Source organism: Hyla sarda, chromosome 8, assembly GCF_029499605.1.
Source record: "Hyla sarda isolate aHylSar1 chromosome 8, aHylSar1.hap1, whole genome shotgun sequence".
In the NCBI taxonomy this organism is placed as follows: Eukaryota; Metazoa; Chordata; class Amphibia; order Anura; family Hylidae; genus Hyla; species Hyla sarda.
The window spans coordinates 150804656-150821499 of record NC_079196.1 but is presented as its reverse complement, the minus strand read 5'-3'; the positions used below and the strand labels follow the sequence as shown (position 1 = coordinate 150821499).

Genomic DNA, 16844 nt, shown 5'->3' with positions numbered 1-16844 from the left:
TAGTGTAGTGTTTTTAGGGTACATTCGCACTGGCGTGTTACAGTGAGTTTCCCGCTAGGAGTTTGCACTGCGGCGAAAAATTTGCCGCAGCCCAAACTTGAAGCAGGAAACTTACTGTAAACCTGCCCGTGTGAATGTACCCTGTACGTTCACATGGGGGGGGGGGGGGGGCAAACCTCCAGCTGTTTCCAAACTACAATTCCCAGCATGTACTGACAAACCGTGCATGCTGGGAGTTGTACTTTTGCAACAGCTGGAGGCACACTGGTTGGAAAACCTTCAGTTAGGTTCTGTTACCTAACTCAGTATTTTCCAACCAGTGTGCCTCCAGCTGTTGCAAAACTACAACTCCCAACATGTACTGATCACCGAAGGGCATGCTGGGAGATGTAGTTATGCAACAGCTGGAGGTACGCAACTACAACTCCCAGCATGCTGAGACAGCTGTTTGCTGTTTGGGCATGCTGGAATTTGCAGTTTTACAACATCTGGAAAGCTACAGTTTATAGACCATTGCACAGTGATCTCCAAACTGTGACCCTCCAGATGTTGCAAAACTACAAATCCCAGCATGCCCAGACAGCAAACAGCTGTTTGGGCATGCTAGGAGTTGTAGTTTTGCAAAATCTGGAGGGCTACAGTTTAGAGACCACTGTATAATGGTCTCAGACTGTAGCCCTCCAGATGTTGCTAGGCAACTTATCGGCTTCTGTAGGATCCTGGGAGCCATCCTCTTCTGCCGCATGACATGCCGCCCACCGAACACCGTCGCCTGTAGCCTCCGGATCGGTAAGCGGATCTTCGGCGCTAGTCCCCACCTGTTTCCCCGTCCTGCCCCGCCTATTGTGGGTGGGCAGGACGGAGAAAATAAATGGGGGGGGGGGGTTTAATGACCCACCTGGGCATTTGCACGGGGTGCCTGCTGATTGATATCAGCAGTCACCCCTGCCCCTCATCCTTAAGTACCAGGACGCCCTTCGTCCCCAACAGGATAAGTGGGAGAACTTGCACAATTGGTGGCTGACTAAATACTTTTTTTATATACACACACACACACACACACACACACACACACATACTGTATATATAGCGATAGGATTGGATCTAGAGTAGATTCTCCCCCCCCACATTGCAGATATACTACAATGTTTACCATGTGGTGTCCCATTTTGGTCAGTTTGTATATTACAGTGCTAGTGCGTACATATTGCATAATATATTTGGTGATCTTCCAAGTTTGTTAATTCACCAGAAGGGATTCGCACAGTGAAAGGTCTGCATGAGCAATGTTCAGATATTTCTGATAAGTATATCAGACAAGCATGTTTTTACTCAAAAACTGTCACTAGCTTCAACATGGTGGAAGTTCCTAAAATGGAAGAAAATAGGAAAAAAAAAGCTCAATATATTTGTTCAGGACAGGGCAGGTCTGAAATGCAGCAAGTACCTCCAGATGTTGCAAAACTACAACTCCCAGCATGCCCGGACAGCCAACGGCTGTCCGGGCATGCTGGGAATTGTAGTTTTGCAACATCTGGAGGTCCGCAGGTTGAAGACCACTGCACTAAAGTAACAAAAAAAAAAAAAACTACTGAAGTTGAAAATAAAATCCATTTCACATGGTAGCTATAAACCCCACAAAATAAAATAACTCATGTCGCTTGCTGATATACTGCAGGAGGGACTCCGAAATGGCTGCTCTACAGGGTAAAATACATTGTCCTCTGTGGTGGTAAGTTATGTGTAAAAGGCGCTGTGAACAGCTGATTTCAACATTTGAGCCAAAATTACTAACCACTTGCACCAAATGATAAATTTGGTGCATGTCCACGAAAACCAAAGTGAAAAGAAAAGGGTTAAAAGAAACGGTCAACAGATTGATAAATACCCCCCCTATGTTCTTGCCATTTCCCACACATACACAAGTTTTTACTCTTACTTAAAAGTGTGGTTTTCTGCTTTTTGATTTAGAGCAAAAACAAATGTCCTAAAGGCAGTCACTAGAAAGAGAAAAGAGACCATGGGCAGAAAACTGCAATGCATAAAAAAAAAAGAAAATAAAACTCCTGCTGCTGTTGCCTCTTAATAAATCTGCCTCTTTATCTGCTGCCCAGAGCTTAGAGCTAGTGCAAATTTCTGCTTTAGTCGTGAAGACACTGCCCTCTTTACATGTAGCCCCATCAACTTTTTTCACGCTGACAATGTGCAGAAAAATTGCAACTTCTGCGCACCAAAACCAGGCATATATTTTGTGCTGCGCGGCTTTAAACTTCTCAGCAATTTGTGCTTCAGTAGCTTTCTTTGGGATAAGACCAGACATGCTAGCCTTCACTCTTCACATGCATCAATGGGCCTTGGGCACCAATGATCCTGTTGCCAGTTTACCAGTAGTCCTTCCCAGGACCCCTTTTAGTAGCTAGTACTTACTGTAAACCAGGTATATCCCACATGCTGTGCATTCTATCCTTCCCCTTGAGAGGTACCATTGGCATAATACATTTCATTCTGTTTATCTGTCATTGAAGTTGGTTTAATGTAATGGATGATCTGTATGTACAATCTGTCATAAACTATGGTTTGTACCAATAAAGTTTTATGATTTCCAAGTGGTTAAAAAAAAAAAAAGTACAGACTGGCATGTCATAGTCAACTCCTAATTCATCAAGATGACTGTAGGAAGTCATGTAAATCTCAAATTTTAACACAAAAGCTGATACATCCTGCGCCCTCTGTCTGACTTAAACATTTGTGTTTGTGGGTCTTGCTTTGAATGCATGTGTGTGAATTGAAGCAAACCACATGAAAACTAATGTATACCATCATGAAATAGCAGATTCGGTCAGTAAGCCAAGAATTAATTACTTCAGTCAAGATGACTAAGGGACATTAAAAGCTGTCTGACAGGCCTTCATGCTGATAAAAAGGTTCCTTTATGATGTCACTGTAGCAGATACCACAAACTTGTAATGCAGTTGATAAGGTCAGCACTTCCTGCCCTTTTCATGATGTCATTGACTATAATTAATCACCACAATCTAAAATAAAAACGCTTTGGTTCTCTTTTGAGAATAAGACAATGAGCTTATTGAAAAATGATGCATACATATATTCATAGTTAGTGGATATAGCTAATATTGTTCCATGGAGCAATATAAAAGAAATCTTAGAATGTTTTGAATTATGGATCAAAAACCATGTGAAATAGTAAGGATACTCTACTATACAACCTTAAGAAGGTCAAAATTCAGGGAAAAGGAATTAAAAATTTGAGGCACATATTGTCTATAGGTTTCCCTGTACTCATCCATAGAATAAACTCTCCTTACATCTAATGCTTTTTAAAAACACAACCTCAAAAGAAGTCTTGCAAAGTACTTAGTTTTTAGATATTTTTTCATCTATCGTATATACAATGATTTAAAAGTAACAGGAACGCCAACTCAACACTACTTTCTCAATGGTATAGAATGAGTTAAAGGAAACACATGAATCACTGTTTATCTGGTAGAAATTCACCCCATTACTTGAAAGGCCGCCAACCACCCACTACTAATCCAGCATCCAGGAATGATTAGTATTGCCTCCATAAATGATAGCCTCTTCAGAGTGGTCAAGGGGAATGTACATGTGGCACCCTGAACCTCAGTTGTTTCATATGAGTCAGCCATTAATGTCAATGAGTCAAGACAACTAGACATCACGCAATGCTGTCTGGTGGCTTCTTGCCGAAAACACTAAAGGAATTAATACAGATATACCATGGTTTGAAATACAATAAACCTAAAATTAAATTGGCAGCTTTCATGTGTTTTCTAACAGATGTGCTTTCAGGGAGCATTTATAGGCTACTCGATGCTTGAATATAAAGACCACTGATGGACACTACTGTGCATGCAGGCACAATGTTGCACAGTACAGTCTCAACCACCTGAGCCTAGCTAACAGTAATTTCCTATTTCCAATGAATTAACCTACACTACTGGCAACATCTAAGACAGTCCACTCCACTTTTGGTTATGTGACAACCTGCAGAACAACCCATTTTATGCTCTTGTATTGCAAAATTACATTGTAACTTCAATAAGAGTTTAAAAAGGGTCTTGGATGCTTTTCTGGAGAGTAATATTACAGGTTATAGTCACTAGATTCTGGAGAAGGGTTGTTGATCCAGAGTTTTATTGTCATTGCCAGATTCAGAGTTAGAAAGGAATTTATCCCCTCAGAATGAAGAAAATTGAATTGTTTCATGGTTTTTCCTTCCTCTGGATCAACACTATAGGGTAATAGGCTGCACTGAATGGAATGTTTTTTTTTAACCTTACAAACTATAATGTGACTATATGTAACTACTCCCTATCAATTCTGTTTACTTTGTTTCATTGTTTTATTTTAAAGATCTGGCTCAAATTCCAAAATGCAATGGAAATTTATAAACTTCCATAAAAAAAAATAAAAAAAAAAAAGGCAACACAAAAATAGTTACTACAAAAGTTACTTTAATTTTACATTAAGGAAATAAACCAGGCACTTTTATTCCCATGGTACAAAAAGTTAAATAGCTCTGAAATAAATAGACTATTGCAGATCTATACAGCTGGTTTCATTTGCATGTTTTTATTATATAGATTTTTCCCAAAATTCATATTTTCTTTTACAAAATATTATACAAACCAAAACTGAATTTAGTTTCCACATACACATTTATCTTCTAGAAGTTAGTACCTCACATGTTCTCCAAAAAAGGTGTAAACTAAATTTATTTAAAAAAAAAAAACAAAAAAAAACACATACAACAAAAATCACATTCCGAAAGAAATATTTTTCAAAGAATTGGGAAAACCACTGCGGAAAGGAAAAACAAACGTGTAGAGGTATCAGACTGCATACAAGGTTATCCACCCACTTTTATTTCTACAAAAATCTGACTAGGATTCACGTAAAATGGTCTATCTATAAGTCATTCAGAAGATTTAAGCAAATTCAGACTTGGGATTACGGGCAGAGAATGCTCATAGCAACCAGTCAGTGACTCGTCTTATGACTCAGGTCCTCCGTGCATTTTGGTCACAGTAGATTATTACAAAAGTGTTAAAGCATCAATTCTCCATCTCAGGCAATATTTTTAATCAAATTTTTTCTAAAAATAAACTTAGGTTTTAAACCTAACAGTGAGGCTTAACACATGGCATAGGTATGAATTATACATACACAATAATTAAGAGTGATTACAATAAATATATATTAACGATGGAAAATACAGTCCATGTGCACAACCCTTGTGATATCTGGAGACACAAAACGCTACAGGTACAACAACAATAAAAAAAAAAAGAAAAGAAAAGAAAAAAAAAAAAAAAAAAGAAAACCCTTACATTCACATGACACAAAACACATCACAGCAATGTTACAGTAAAAACATGTTTGAAAGGAGGAGATTAATAATGTATAACATATATACTTCTATAGAGTGTCTGGATTTCTTGCTATAAAACTCCAGATGAAAGGTCCCTTTGGAGATTATGTGACAAAGGCCACAGTATACCTATTACAAAGTTTCCATCAATGAAGCCTTAAATTCTGTAATCTACTTTAAGATATAAAATTTACAGCCATAGCCTTAGGATTTATGTAGAAGTTCAATGAAAAGTCTGGGCATGACAAGTAAAACAGAATTGTTAAGCCACATTTATTTTACAGGCCAACACCATTGTGCTTCTCAGTTGTACAAAAATAGGAGAAAGGCTTATATAGTCACAAGGTGGTAATTCAGTATGACCTGCATACACATCCAAATTATGTCCAAATGAGAAGTAAAATATATGGCTTTCAAAGCTTGTATCGCAGAAGAGTGACCGATGTGTCTACCAAGTGTGCACCAGCTCAAATTCTTCAGAGACACTGTTGCTGCATTCTGGCAAAATGAGAGAGAGAAAACAGTCATGAATTCATGCAGTAGAGATTGCTGTAAAAGCCTAAAGGGCTAAATGGGAGAAAAAGTGAAGTGGATACGACTTAGGCCGGTTTCACATGGCAGAATTTCTGCACTGAATTACGCATGAAAATTCTACATGAATGTATCGCCAATTCACTTCAATGGTATTTCTGCAGCAGAAATTCTGCTGTGTGAATGTGAAAGCCGATTCCCATTGAAGTGTATTGGCTATAAATTCATGCAGAATTTTGTACAGAATTCCATGTAGAATTCAGTGCAGAAATTCTGCCATGTGAATGCGGCTTCACAGTGCTCCAAAATGCACAGGCAATATCATATGTGATTGGCTGGGGTCTGACCACTAGGACCCCCATGGATCCATGGAAGATAGGTAAAATCTCAAATTTCAAACAGTTTTCTTTATACTAAAGAACTTTTTAATGTTATATTAGGGGGGTCAAAACACTCCTTCGCCAATAGTGAAGAGGGTTAAAGGGGTACTCCTGTGGAAAACATTTTTTTTTCCAACTGGTTCGAGAAAGTTAACCCTTTAAGGACCAAGCCCATTTTCACCTCAAGGACCAGAGCGTTATTTGCACATCTGACCACTGTCACTTTAAGCATTAATAACTCTGGGATGCTTTTACCTTTCATTCTGATTCCAAGATTGTTTTTTTGTGACATATTCTACTTTATGTTCGTGGTAAATTTTGTCGATACTTGCATCATTTCTTGGTGAAAAATTCCAAAATGTTATGAAAAAATAGCAAATTTTGAATTTTTCGAACTTTGAAGCTCTCTGCTTGTAAGAAAAATGAATATTCCAAATAAATGATACATTGATTCACATATACAATATGTCTATGTTCATGTTTGCATCATAAAGTTGGGCTTCAAAGTATAGCAGCAATTTTCCACAAAATTTTCAAAATCAGAATTTTTCAGAAACCAGTTCAGTTTTGAAGTGGATTTGAAGGGCTTACTTATTAGAAGTACCCCACAAATGACCCCATTATAAAAACTGCACCCCTCAAAGTATTCAAAATGACATTCAGTAAGTGTGTTATCTCGTTAGGTGTTTCACAGGAATAGCAGCAAAGTGAAGGAAAAAATTTAAAATCTTAATTTTTTACACTAACATGTTCTTGTAGACCCAGTTTTTGAATTTTTACAAGGGGTAATAAGAAAAAAAAGCCCCCCCCCCCCCATAATTTGTAACCCAATTTCTCTCGAGTAAGGAAATACCTCATATGCATATGTCAAGTGTTCGGCGGGCGCAGTAGAGGGCTCAGAAGGGAAGGAGCGATAATGGGATTTTGGAGAGTGAATTTTGCTGAAATGGTTTTTGGGGGGCATGTCACATTTAGGAAGCCCCTGTGGTGCCAGAACCGCAAAAACAAAACAAAAAAAACCACATAGCATACTATTTTGGAAACTACACCCCTCAAGGCACGTAACAAGAGGTCCAGTGAGCCTTAACACCCCACAGGTGTTTGAAGACTTAAGATTCTCACTAAAATGCTGGTTTCCCCCATATTTCACATTTTTACAAGGGGTAATAAATAGGAGAAAATACCCCCAAAATTTGTAACCCCATGTGTGGACATCAAGCGCTCTGCTGGCGAACTACAATGCTCAGAAGAGGAGGAGCGCTATTGAGCTTTTGGAGAGAGAATTTGTTTTGAATGGAATTCGGGAGCTATGTGCGTTTACAAAGGCCCCCCCCCCCCCCCCCCCGTTGTGCCAGAACAGTGGACCCCCCTCCCCCACATGTGACCCTATTTTGGAAAATACACCCCTCACAGAATTTAATAAGGGGTGCAGTGAGCATTTACACCCCACTGGTGTTTGACAGATCTTTGGAACAGTGGGCTGTACAAATGGAAAGATACATTTTTCATTTTCACGGACCACTGTTCCAAATATCTGTCAGACACCTGTGGGTTTTAAATGCTCACTGCAACCCTTATTACATTACATGAGAGATGTAGTTTCCAAAATGGGGTCACATGTGGGGGGGGGGGGGTGTCCATTGTTCTGGCACTATAGGGGCTTCGTAAACACACAAGGCATTCAATTCCAGACATATTTTCTCTCCAAAAGCCAAATGGCGCTCCTTCTCTTCTGAGCATTGTAGTTCGCCCACAGAGCACTTTACATCCACATACAGGGTATGTTCTTACTCAGAAGAAATTTTTTTTTCCTCATTTTCCCATCCAACTTTAAACAAAGTGTTAAGGCTCACTATACCCCTTATGTTCCGTGAGGGGTGTAGTTTACAAAATGGGGTCATACGTGGGTATTTATTTTTTTGTGTTTATGTCAGAACCGCTGTAAAATCAGCCACCCCTGTGCAAATCCCCAATTTATGCCTCAAATGTAAATGGTGTGCTCTCACTCCTGAGCCCTGTTGTGTGTCCACAGAGCATTTTACGCCCACATATGGGGTATTTCCGTATTCAGGAGAAATTGCGTTACAAATTTTGTGTTTTTTTTCCCTTTTACCGCTTGTGAAAATAAAAAGTATGAGGCAACACCAGCAGGTTAGTGTAAAATGTTTTACACTAACAGGCTGGTGTAGACTAGGGATCGACCGATATCATTTTTTTAGGGCCGATACCGATAATCAGTGCAGGTTAGGGCCGATAGCCGATAACTTATACCGATATTCCGGTATAAGTTATCGGCTATTTAACCCCCTGCGATACCGCTGCAGATCATTGATTTAAAGCGGCGCTTTAAATCAATGATCTGCAGTGGCTTTTGCGGGGCCATAGGCCGCCGCCGCCACCACCCGCTTCTCTCCCCCTACCCGTCAGGGTGGTCCGGGCCATCCATCCATCGTTCCTGTAGCATCCGGGGGCGTTCCGGGTGGAGGGTGAACCGGTCCGGGCTGTCCTTCTCCGGCGGTCATCTTCTCCACTCCGGGCAGGCTCCGACCTAGTACGCTGCATAGACGTCGCTGCGCAGTGACGCCCGTGCGTAGCGACGCACCTGACGTCACGGCGTAGCGGCGTCTATGCAGCGTACTAGGCCGGAGCCTGCCCGGAGTGGAGAAGAAGACCGTGGGAGAAGAAGGACAGCCCGGACCGGACCACCCTCCACCCGGAACGCCCCCGGACGCTACAGGAACGATGGATGGCCCGGACCACCCCCATTACGGGTAAGTTTAATTTTTTTATTGACTGGGAGGGTGGGGGAGGGGCCCGACCGGTGTAGCGGTATGGGAAAAAATCCATACCGGTATACCGCCTAGCATCACGGTGGGGGGTGCGGTTGGTCGGCGATGCGGTGGGTCGAGGGGGTTGCGGTCGCGGTGCGGGGGGCGGGGCATTATCGGCAAGATAATTGACGATACTGATAATGCCCAAAATCGTGATTATCGGCCGATAATATCGGCCATACCGATAATCGGTCGATCCCTAGTGTAGACCCCAACTTTTTCTTTTCATAAGGGGTAAAAGGAGAAAAAGACCCCCAAAAATTTGTAACACAATGTCTCCAGAGTATGGAAATACCCCATAGGTGGCCCTAAAATGTTTCCTTGAAATGCGACAGGGCTCCGAAGTGAGAGAGCGCCATGCGCATTTGAGGACTAAATAACGGATTGCATAGGGTGGACATAGGGGTATTCTAAGCCAGTGATTACCAAACAGGGTGGTAAACTCCCAGAATGCCTGGACAGTCAGTGGCTGTCCAGAAATGCTGGGAGTTGTTGTTTTGTAACAGCTGGAGGCTCCGTTTTGGAAACACTGGCGTACAATAAGTTTTTCATTTTTATCGGTTTGGGGGGGGGGGGGGGGAGAGGAGACAGTGTAAGGGGGTGTATATGTAGTGTTTTACCCTTCATTATGTGTTTTTAGGGTACATTCACACAGGTGGGTTTATGGTGAGTCTCCCGCTAGGAGTTTGTACTGAGGCGGAAAATTTGCTGCAGCTCAAACCTGAAGCAGGAAACTCACTGTAAACCCGCCCGGGGGGGGGGGGGGGGGGGGGGGGCAAACCTCTAGCTGTTGCAAAACTATAACTCCCAGCATGCACTGACAGACCGTGCATGCTGGCAGTTGTACTGGCAGTTGTACTTTTGCAACAGCTGGAGGCACACTGGTTGGAAAACCTTTAGTTAGGTTCTGTTACCTATCTCCGTATTTTCCATCCATTGTGCCTCCAGCTGTTGCAAAACTCCCAGCATGTACCGATTGCCGAAGGGCATGCTGGGAGATGTAGTTATGCAACAGCTGGAGGTACGCAACTACAACTCAAAGCATGCCGAGACAGCTGTTTAGGCATGCTGAGATTTGCAGTTTTGCAACATCTGGAGGGCTACAGTTTAGAGACCACTGCAGTGTGATCTCCAAACTGTGGCCCTCCAGATGTTGCAAAACTACAAATCCCAGCATGCCCAGACAGCAAACTGCTGTGTGGGCATGCTGGGAGTTGTAGTTTTGCAACATCTGGAGGACTACTGTTTAGAGACCACTGTATAGTGGTCAAAAAACTGTAGCCCTCCAGATGTTGCTAGGCAACTACTTACCGGCTTCCGTAGAATCCATGGAGCCTGCTGCAAGTCATTGCCACTGCCGAAGATCGCCGCCGAGGGTAAGTGACCTCCGGCATCGGTCACAGTCGGTTTCCCTGCTCTGCCAGGACTACAGTGGGTGGGCAGAGCAGGGGAACCGAACGGTAACATTCCCCAATCCCCGATCTGCTATTGGTCGATCGCTTCTGATCGACCAATAGCAGGGATAGGAGGGGTGGCACCCCTGCCACCTCACTCCTATCCGTTCAGGGGAATCGTGGGTGTCTTGGACAACCCCGATCCCCCTTATTTTCCGGGTCACCGGAGACCCGTATGACCTGGAATCGGCGGTGTGAATTAACCGGCAATTTGTGGAGATTGCAGACATGGGGGGGGATATCAGCAGGCATCCCAGTCAGGTCCCCCGCCGTGCATAGGGCGTACCAGGGAGCAAGGGTGTACCCTGTACACCCTTCATCCCCAAGAGGTTAAACAGATTTGTAAATGACAAAAGACAAAAATTCTTAATCTTTCCAGTACTTATTAGCGGCTGTATGGAAATTCTTTTCTTTCTGGATTTCTTTACTGTCACGACCACAATGCTCTCTGCTGACACCTCTGTCCATTTTAGGAAATGACCAGAGCAGCATGTGTGCTATGAGGATTTTTTTCCTGCTCTAGACAGTTCCTGACATGGACAGAGGTGTCAGCAGAGAGCACTGTGGTCGTGACAGAAAATAAATCCAAAAAGAAATTGCCTCTGTAGCATACAGCTGCTAATGAGTACTGGAAGGATTAAGAACTTTTAATAGAAGTAATTTACAAATCTGTTTGTTTGTTTTTTTACTGATGCCAGAAAGTTAAAGTTTTCCACCAGAGTACCCCTTTACTCTGAATTCTATCACCATTGGTATCAATAGGGGGCTTACACATAGCTCCTATTTGTTCAGCAGGTTTCACAGAATTTCCTCCCTGAATTACTACTTCTACAAGCAAAAACCATGGCACACAAGTAATTTAAGACAGAGCCGAGCAGAATTTATACGTGTAAATTCTGCTAGGATCCCTTGTGGCATTAAGGCCTCATCGATATCAATAGCAGTTCCTGATAAGGATTATTTTCGGTGAGGAAATTCTGCAAGAAAATTATGTAATGTGACTCCACCCTTAGTGTCTGCTTTTACTTTAATATTCTTATAAATACCAAATGATGCAACCCCAAAAAGATATAAAGGACAGATTTAGTTTTTTTTATTTGGGTTTTTACTTAACCTCTGTCCTAAACATAGGTTAAAAATAAATAAATAACTAAATAAATACCTGAATGAATGAATGAATAAATATACAACTAAATAAAAATACATTCAATCTGTGAGCCAAAATAGGATAGGAATCAACTAGAAGGAAAATCTATCATTGAACAATGTCATACCTGCTTGATCTGGGTCTGTTTTCTGACGCTTCCTACTATTTGCTGCATCTGAAGCTGAGGGACTGGATGCATCTCCCTGGCCTTCTCCTGGACTGGCAGCAACCAATTCTTCTTCAACAGAATTTATAGATCTCTTGGTTGAATGTGATTGATCAAGACTGAAAACATGTAGAGAGAAATAATAGAAAGGAATAATGGAAAGGAGTTATCAAGATAAAGTTTGTGAACAACAAAATCAGGTAGAATCTACACGTGTATGCCAAATTTTACCCTACTGTTCTTGCCCGACAGTTCTCCGCTTGAGTCTGTGCATAAGCATGTGTATTAGGGGTGCATGTGTATTTAAAAGAGGAGAGGTTCAATAGAGACTTAAGTCAACATTTTATAATCTTCAAATCAACTAGACTTGCTGTCATGAACAAAAACGGGAGTCATAGTCCTTTGGGTTACCTGTTTGTTTATTTAATTTTTTCACAAAACCTATTTGGTAGAAGGAAATGAATTCAGCTGCAGTCTAGAGGATTATGGTCGGAATTGATCAACTGCTCCACAGGTTGACCACAGGGAAAATGGCACATTACATAGTTCCTATAGGAGTCAATGGGTCTTTCATATAAAGCACAAACATGCTGGATCCTACAAAATGAGACACCTTATAACTGCTCTCTGTTCTGTCTAGCTGATGGAATTTCTGAATCAGTCACCCATTTTATTAACTTAAAATCAACTACCCTAAAAGGGTATTTAAAAAGTTTTTTTCTAAGCTTTCTATACTTTGTTATTGTATATGTGCAGCATTGATCATCAGAACTACAGTATGCAGTCAGATTTAAGACTCAATATTCTCCCTTTGTTTAGTTATCTACATAATACAAATTTATCTTTACTGTTGTGCATCTGCCAGCCAGATGTTTTATTTAAAGATATGATGTTCTGTTACATAGGATGAATGCTATTCCCAGTATGGCCTGTAAGTAGTGCAAGGGATAGATTAAAAAGGGAGCAACATGATTAATGATTTCTCTAAATGTCCGAAACACTTGGCTTGTCCTGCAGAAGTATTAATTTTAACTTTTATCGGTTTAATCTGAGCAATCTCTTATTTACATTTTCGGGAGGATATAAAAACATGTTGCAAAAAATTAAAAATTAAATAAATAAATTTCCTCCCTGGCTAAAAACTTAAGTGTTCTTTGAAACAAATGGTGCATGGACACACCGGGGCCTCTAGGGTAACATGCTCTTTGCTCCAGCTATGTGGTAGAGGTACCATTCCTATCAACTCTGAGACCTCAATTGGTTAATGCGGGCAACTACTCCAGTGTTCCTCTGCACAAGTTTTAATAAATCTCCCCCTATGTACCTTTTGCACATACAATGCATTTGGAAAGACTTAACTTTTTACATTCTGTAGTGAAATATAACTCAGTTCCTATCCAAAGGATAGGGGATAATTTATAGATTGCAGGGTGTCCGACTGCTGGGACCCCCCCACGATCTCCTGATGGGGGCACTGGCAGTCTGCTGAAAGAAGGTGTGCTGACCCCGCATGGAGCGGCAGCAGACACACCCCCTCCATTTATCCCATAGGGAAACATGGGGGAGGCATGTCTGCTGCAGCTTCCTGCAAAGGTCAGCACACCCCCCTTCCAGCAGACTGCTGGAGCCCTGTTAAGGAGATCGTGGGGGGTCTTTGCCTACAGTTTCACACAGCCGAGACTACTACTCCCATCATGGAACAGACTTTTTACATAATGGGAGTAGTGGTTCCACGGCTGCGGGAGTCTGGCGGTGGCTGGGGAGGCTACATGATTGTTTGTACTACAACCCCCTTCATGGAACATACTCTGTTCCATGATGGGGGTTGTAGTACAGGGGCTGAGGGATTGATCGCACCGGGTCTCACTTCTGAGACCCGATGCGATTAGAAGTTAAACAGGGGAGCAGCATGCTCCACTCCCCTGCGATGTACGATGTACTTTACTTTCATTTTTAAACTCCCTGCCAGGAGCCCTGAATGGTCGGTACTGAGGAACCCGCTTCTATAATCATATGCCATCGCAGCGCTATGAATGAAAAGTATTCTTTCAGCAGCACATCGCACTGGCCAGATGTGGTGCTGTTCAAATACTTTTCATTCATAGCGCTGCCGGGGGCTTATGATAGCGCTGCGGGGGGGGGGGGGGGGAACATATATGTGCTGTGGGGGGGTGGGGGGGAGAACATATATAAAGCGCTGCTGGGGGGGAACATATATATAAGCGCTGTGAGGGCCAGACATATACCCCTCCCCCCCAGAGATTCTATATATATATCTTTCCCCAATGCAACGCTTTGAAAACCCCGCCGGGAGCCCTGAATGGCTCCTCAGTACCGGCCATTCAGGGCTCCCGGCGGGGAATTTTAAAACTAAAGTAAAGTACATCGCAGGGGAGTGGAGCATGCAGCCTGCTCCCCTGTTTAATAACTTCTAATCGCATCGGGTCTCAGAAGTGAGAATCGGCACCATCAATCCCTCAGCCCCTGTACTACAACCCCCATCATGGAACAGAGTCTGTTCCATGTTGGGGGTTGTAGTACAAACACTAATGTTGCCTCCCCAGCAGACTCCCGCAGCCTGGGAATTACTACTCTGATCATGGAAACAAGTCTGTTCCATGATGGGAGTAGTAGCAGTCCCTCAGCACTGCAGGAGTCTGCTGATGTCACCTCTTCTGAGCATGCTTAGAAGTAATAATGGATATTATAAACCAGGTGCAAATGGATGACAAAGGCTCATCTGTTTGCCATGGACTTCAATGTTAAAAATAACGGCCGTTAACTTACCCATTTCTTGTGATGGAGGAAAAATCATGATAAGCTATAACGTATAATCAAAAAATCCCATAGACTTGAATGGGACTTGTAACGGACGTTTAACATCCGTTTTTAAAGCTTTTCTAACGGATGTTTATAACGGATCTTTTAACGGATGAATTTTATATTGTGAAATGGGCCTAACATGTACTAAGTTTCATGTTAATATCTTTAGCCGTTTCTGTGTGCGCGCACGTTCCAGCATCACTTCCAAACACATAGGCCCTGATTTACTATTTTAAACCAGACATGTTTTGTCAGGATGTGCACCAGAATTTGCGCCAGAATTGAAAAAACTCGACTAACTCTCCATTTTACAGAGAAAACCCGAAAAAGGGGTGTGGCCGCCGGGGAAAGTGGGCATGGTCGCTGAAAAGGGAAGTGTCCAACATTTTCGAGAAAAAAACATTTACTAAGGTTTCCACAGAAAATGTAATGTATTTGAGCTGAGAAAACCCTACAGATCAGAGCATGTGTAAAAGAAGCAAAATGCAGGGAAACATTAGTAAATACCGTGGAAAAAAAATGGAGGGAATTAAAGGGGTATTCCAGGCCAAAACTTTTTTTTATATATCAACTGGTTCCGGAAAGTTAAACAAATTTGTAAATTACTTCTATTAAAAAATCTTAATCCTTCCAATAGTTATTAGCTTCTGAAGTTGAGTTGTTTTCTAACTGCTCTCTGATGACTCACGTCCCAGGAGCTGTGCAGTTCCTATGGGGATATTCTCCCATCATGCACAGCTCCCGGGACGTGACATCCTCATTGAGCATTTAGGCAGAAAACTTCAGAAGCTAATAACTATTGGAAGGATTCAAATTTTTTAATTGATTTTAGTTGATATATATAAAAAAAGGTTTTGCCTGGAATACCCCTTTAAAACCCACAATGAAAACTACACAACACTTAGTAAATCAGGGCCAGTGTCTTCTGTGAAGACTACAAAAAGATCCTGTGGATCGAAAGTTACTGACACTATGGCCTGATTTATGATTGTTAACCCGACATATTTTGTTGGGTTGTGCACCAGATTCTGTCTCATTGCGCCAGAAATGAAAAAAACCCGACTAACTCTACATTTTACTGAGAAAACCCGAAAAGGGGGCTTGTCCCCAATGTTCTCACAAAAAAAAAACAAAAAAACATTTACTAAGGTTTCCACAGAAAGTGTAGTGGATTTCAGCATACAGATCAGAGCTTGGGGGGGGGAAGCAAAATGTAGCAAAAAGTGGAAAGTGTAGGGAAACCTTAGTAAATACCATGGAAAAAAAATTGTTGGGGGGATTAAAACCCACAAAGAAACCTACACAACACTCTTAGTAAATGAGGGCCATTGAGTTTTATATCTATAGACTGAATGGACATATTTAAATGTGCACAAACAGGGAACTAGATATTCACCAGCTTGAATAATGATATCTTGAGTTCTGGGGAACATACGTGTACTGTGTTTTCGGCCTCTTCCTTTCAAAATCCATCCATCCATCGTCAGTTCGTTTTCTTTTTGTTAGGCTTTGCCTCTCTTTTTTTGCAACATACTCGGCATATGTTTGGACACAATAGCTCTCAGCAAATCTGCTGATGTTTACTGCTGCAAGGGAAAAAGGAAGGATTATGAGGAAACAATTACAAGAAGCAAACAAAAAAAATTCTTAGAAAGGTTTATAACCTAATCCAGTCACATATGCAAGTATATAGGAGAGGCTTTTCTGACATGAAGAAAAATGTGTTTGGAAAGTTAACAGTTCCCAGCCTATTTCTAGTTCTTGTGGACTGTATACAAACTATCTAGGGAATAAATGAACAAAAGATACATGGAGATATTTTAGTATAACAGAGGCTAAAAGGACACTTTTTTGCCTCCTTTACCTGAATTAGAACCCATGAATAACTATACGTTTCAAGAAATTCCCAGCACACAAACCAATTGTACACTGCAAAAATTGTGCATGTACCCTTCAAATGAACATTTTAATTATGAACACCTTAAAAGAATGAAGATTTCAATAGAAATACAACATAAAATTGCAATGTGTCGTGTTGAAAACAACAACACACAAACAGTTAAACTATTCATGTCTTACATTGCGCACAGGTAGAAAAA

General features: G+C 41.6%; 1 protein-coding gene across 6 annotated transcripts in view; it reads right to left on the bottom strand.

Moving 5' to 3' along the window:
- Positions 1-4485: 4485 nt before the first annotated feature.
- Positions 4486-16844, bottom strand: part of PARN (poly(A)-specific ribonuclease) — a 165309-nt gene continuing 152950 nt past the window's right edge. For 5 of the 6 annotated variants that reach the window (XM_056534485.1, XM_056534488.1, XM_056534487.1 and 2 more), the window contains exons 22-24: positions 16142-16331; positions 11884-12041; positions 4486-5911 (exon numbers count right to left, since the gene is read on the bottom strand). In XM_056534485.1, coding sequence (XP_056390460.1) covers positions 5862-5911; positions 11884-12041; positions 16142-16331 — 398 coding nt within the window. In that variant the 3' untranslated portion in view covers positions 4486-5861. The remainder of the gene's footprint in view (positions 5912-11883; positions 12042-16141; positions 16332-16844) is intronic. The other variant, XM_056534484.1, reaches the window with a different exon arrangement.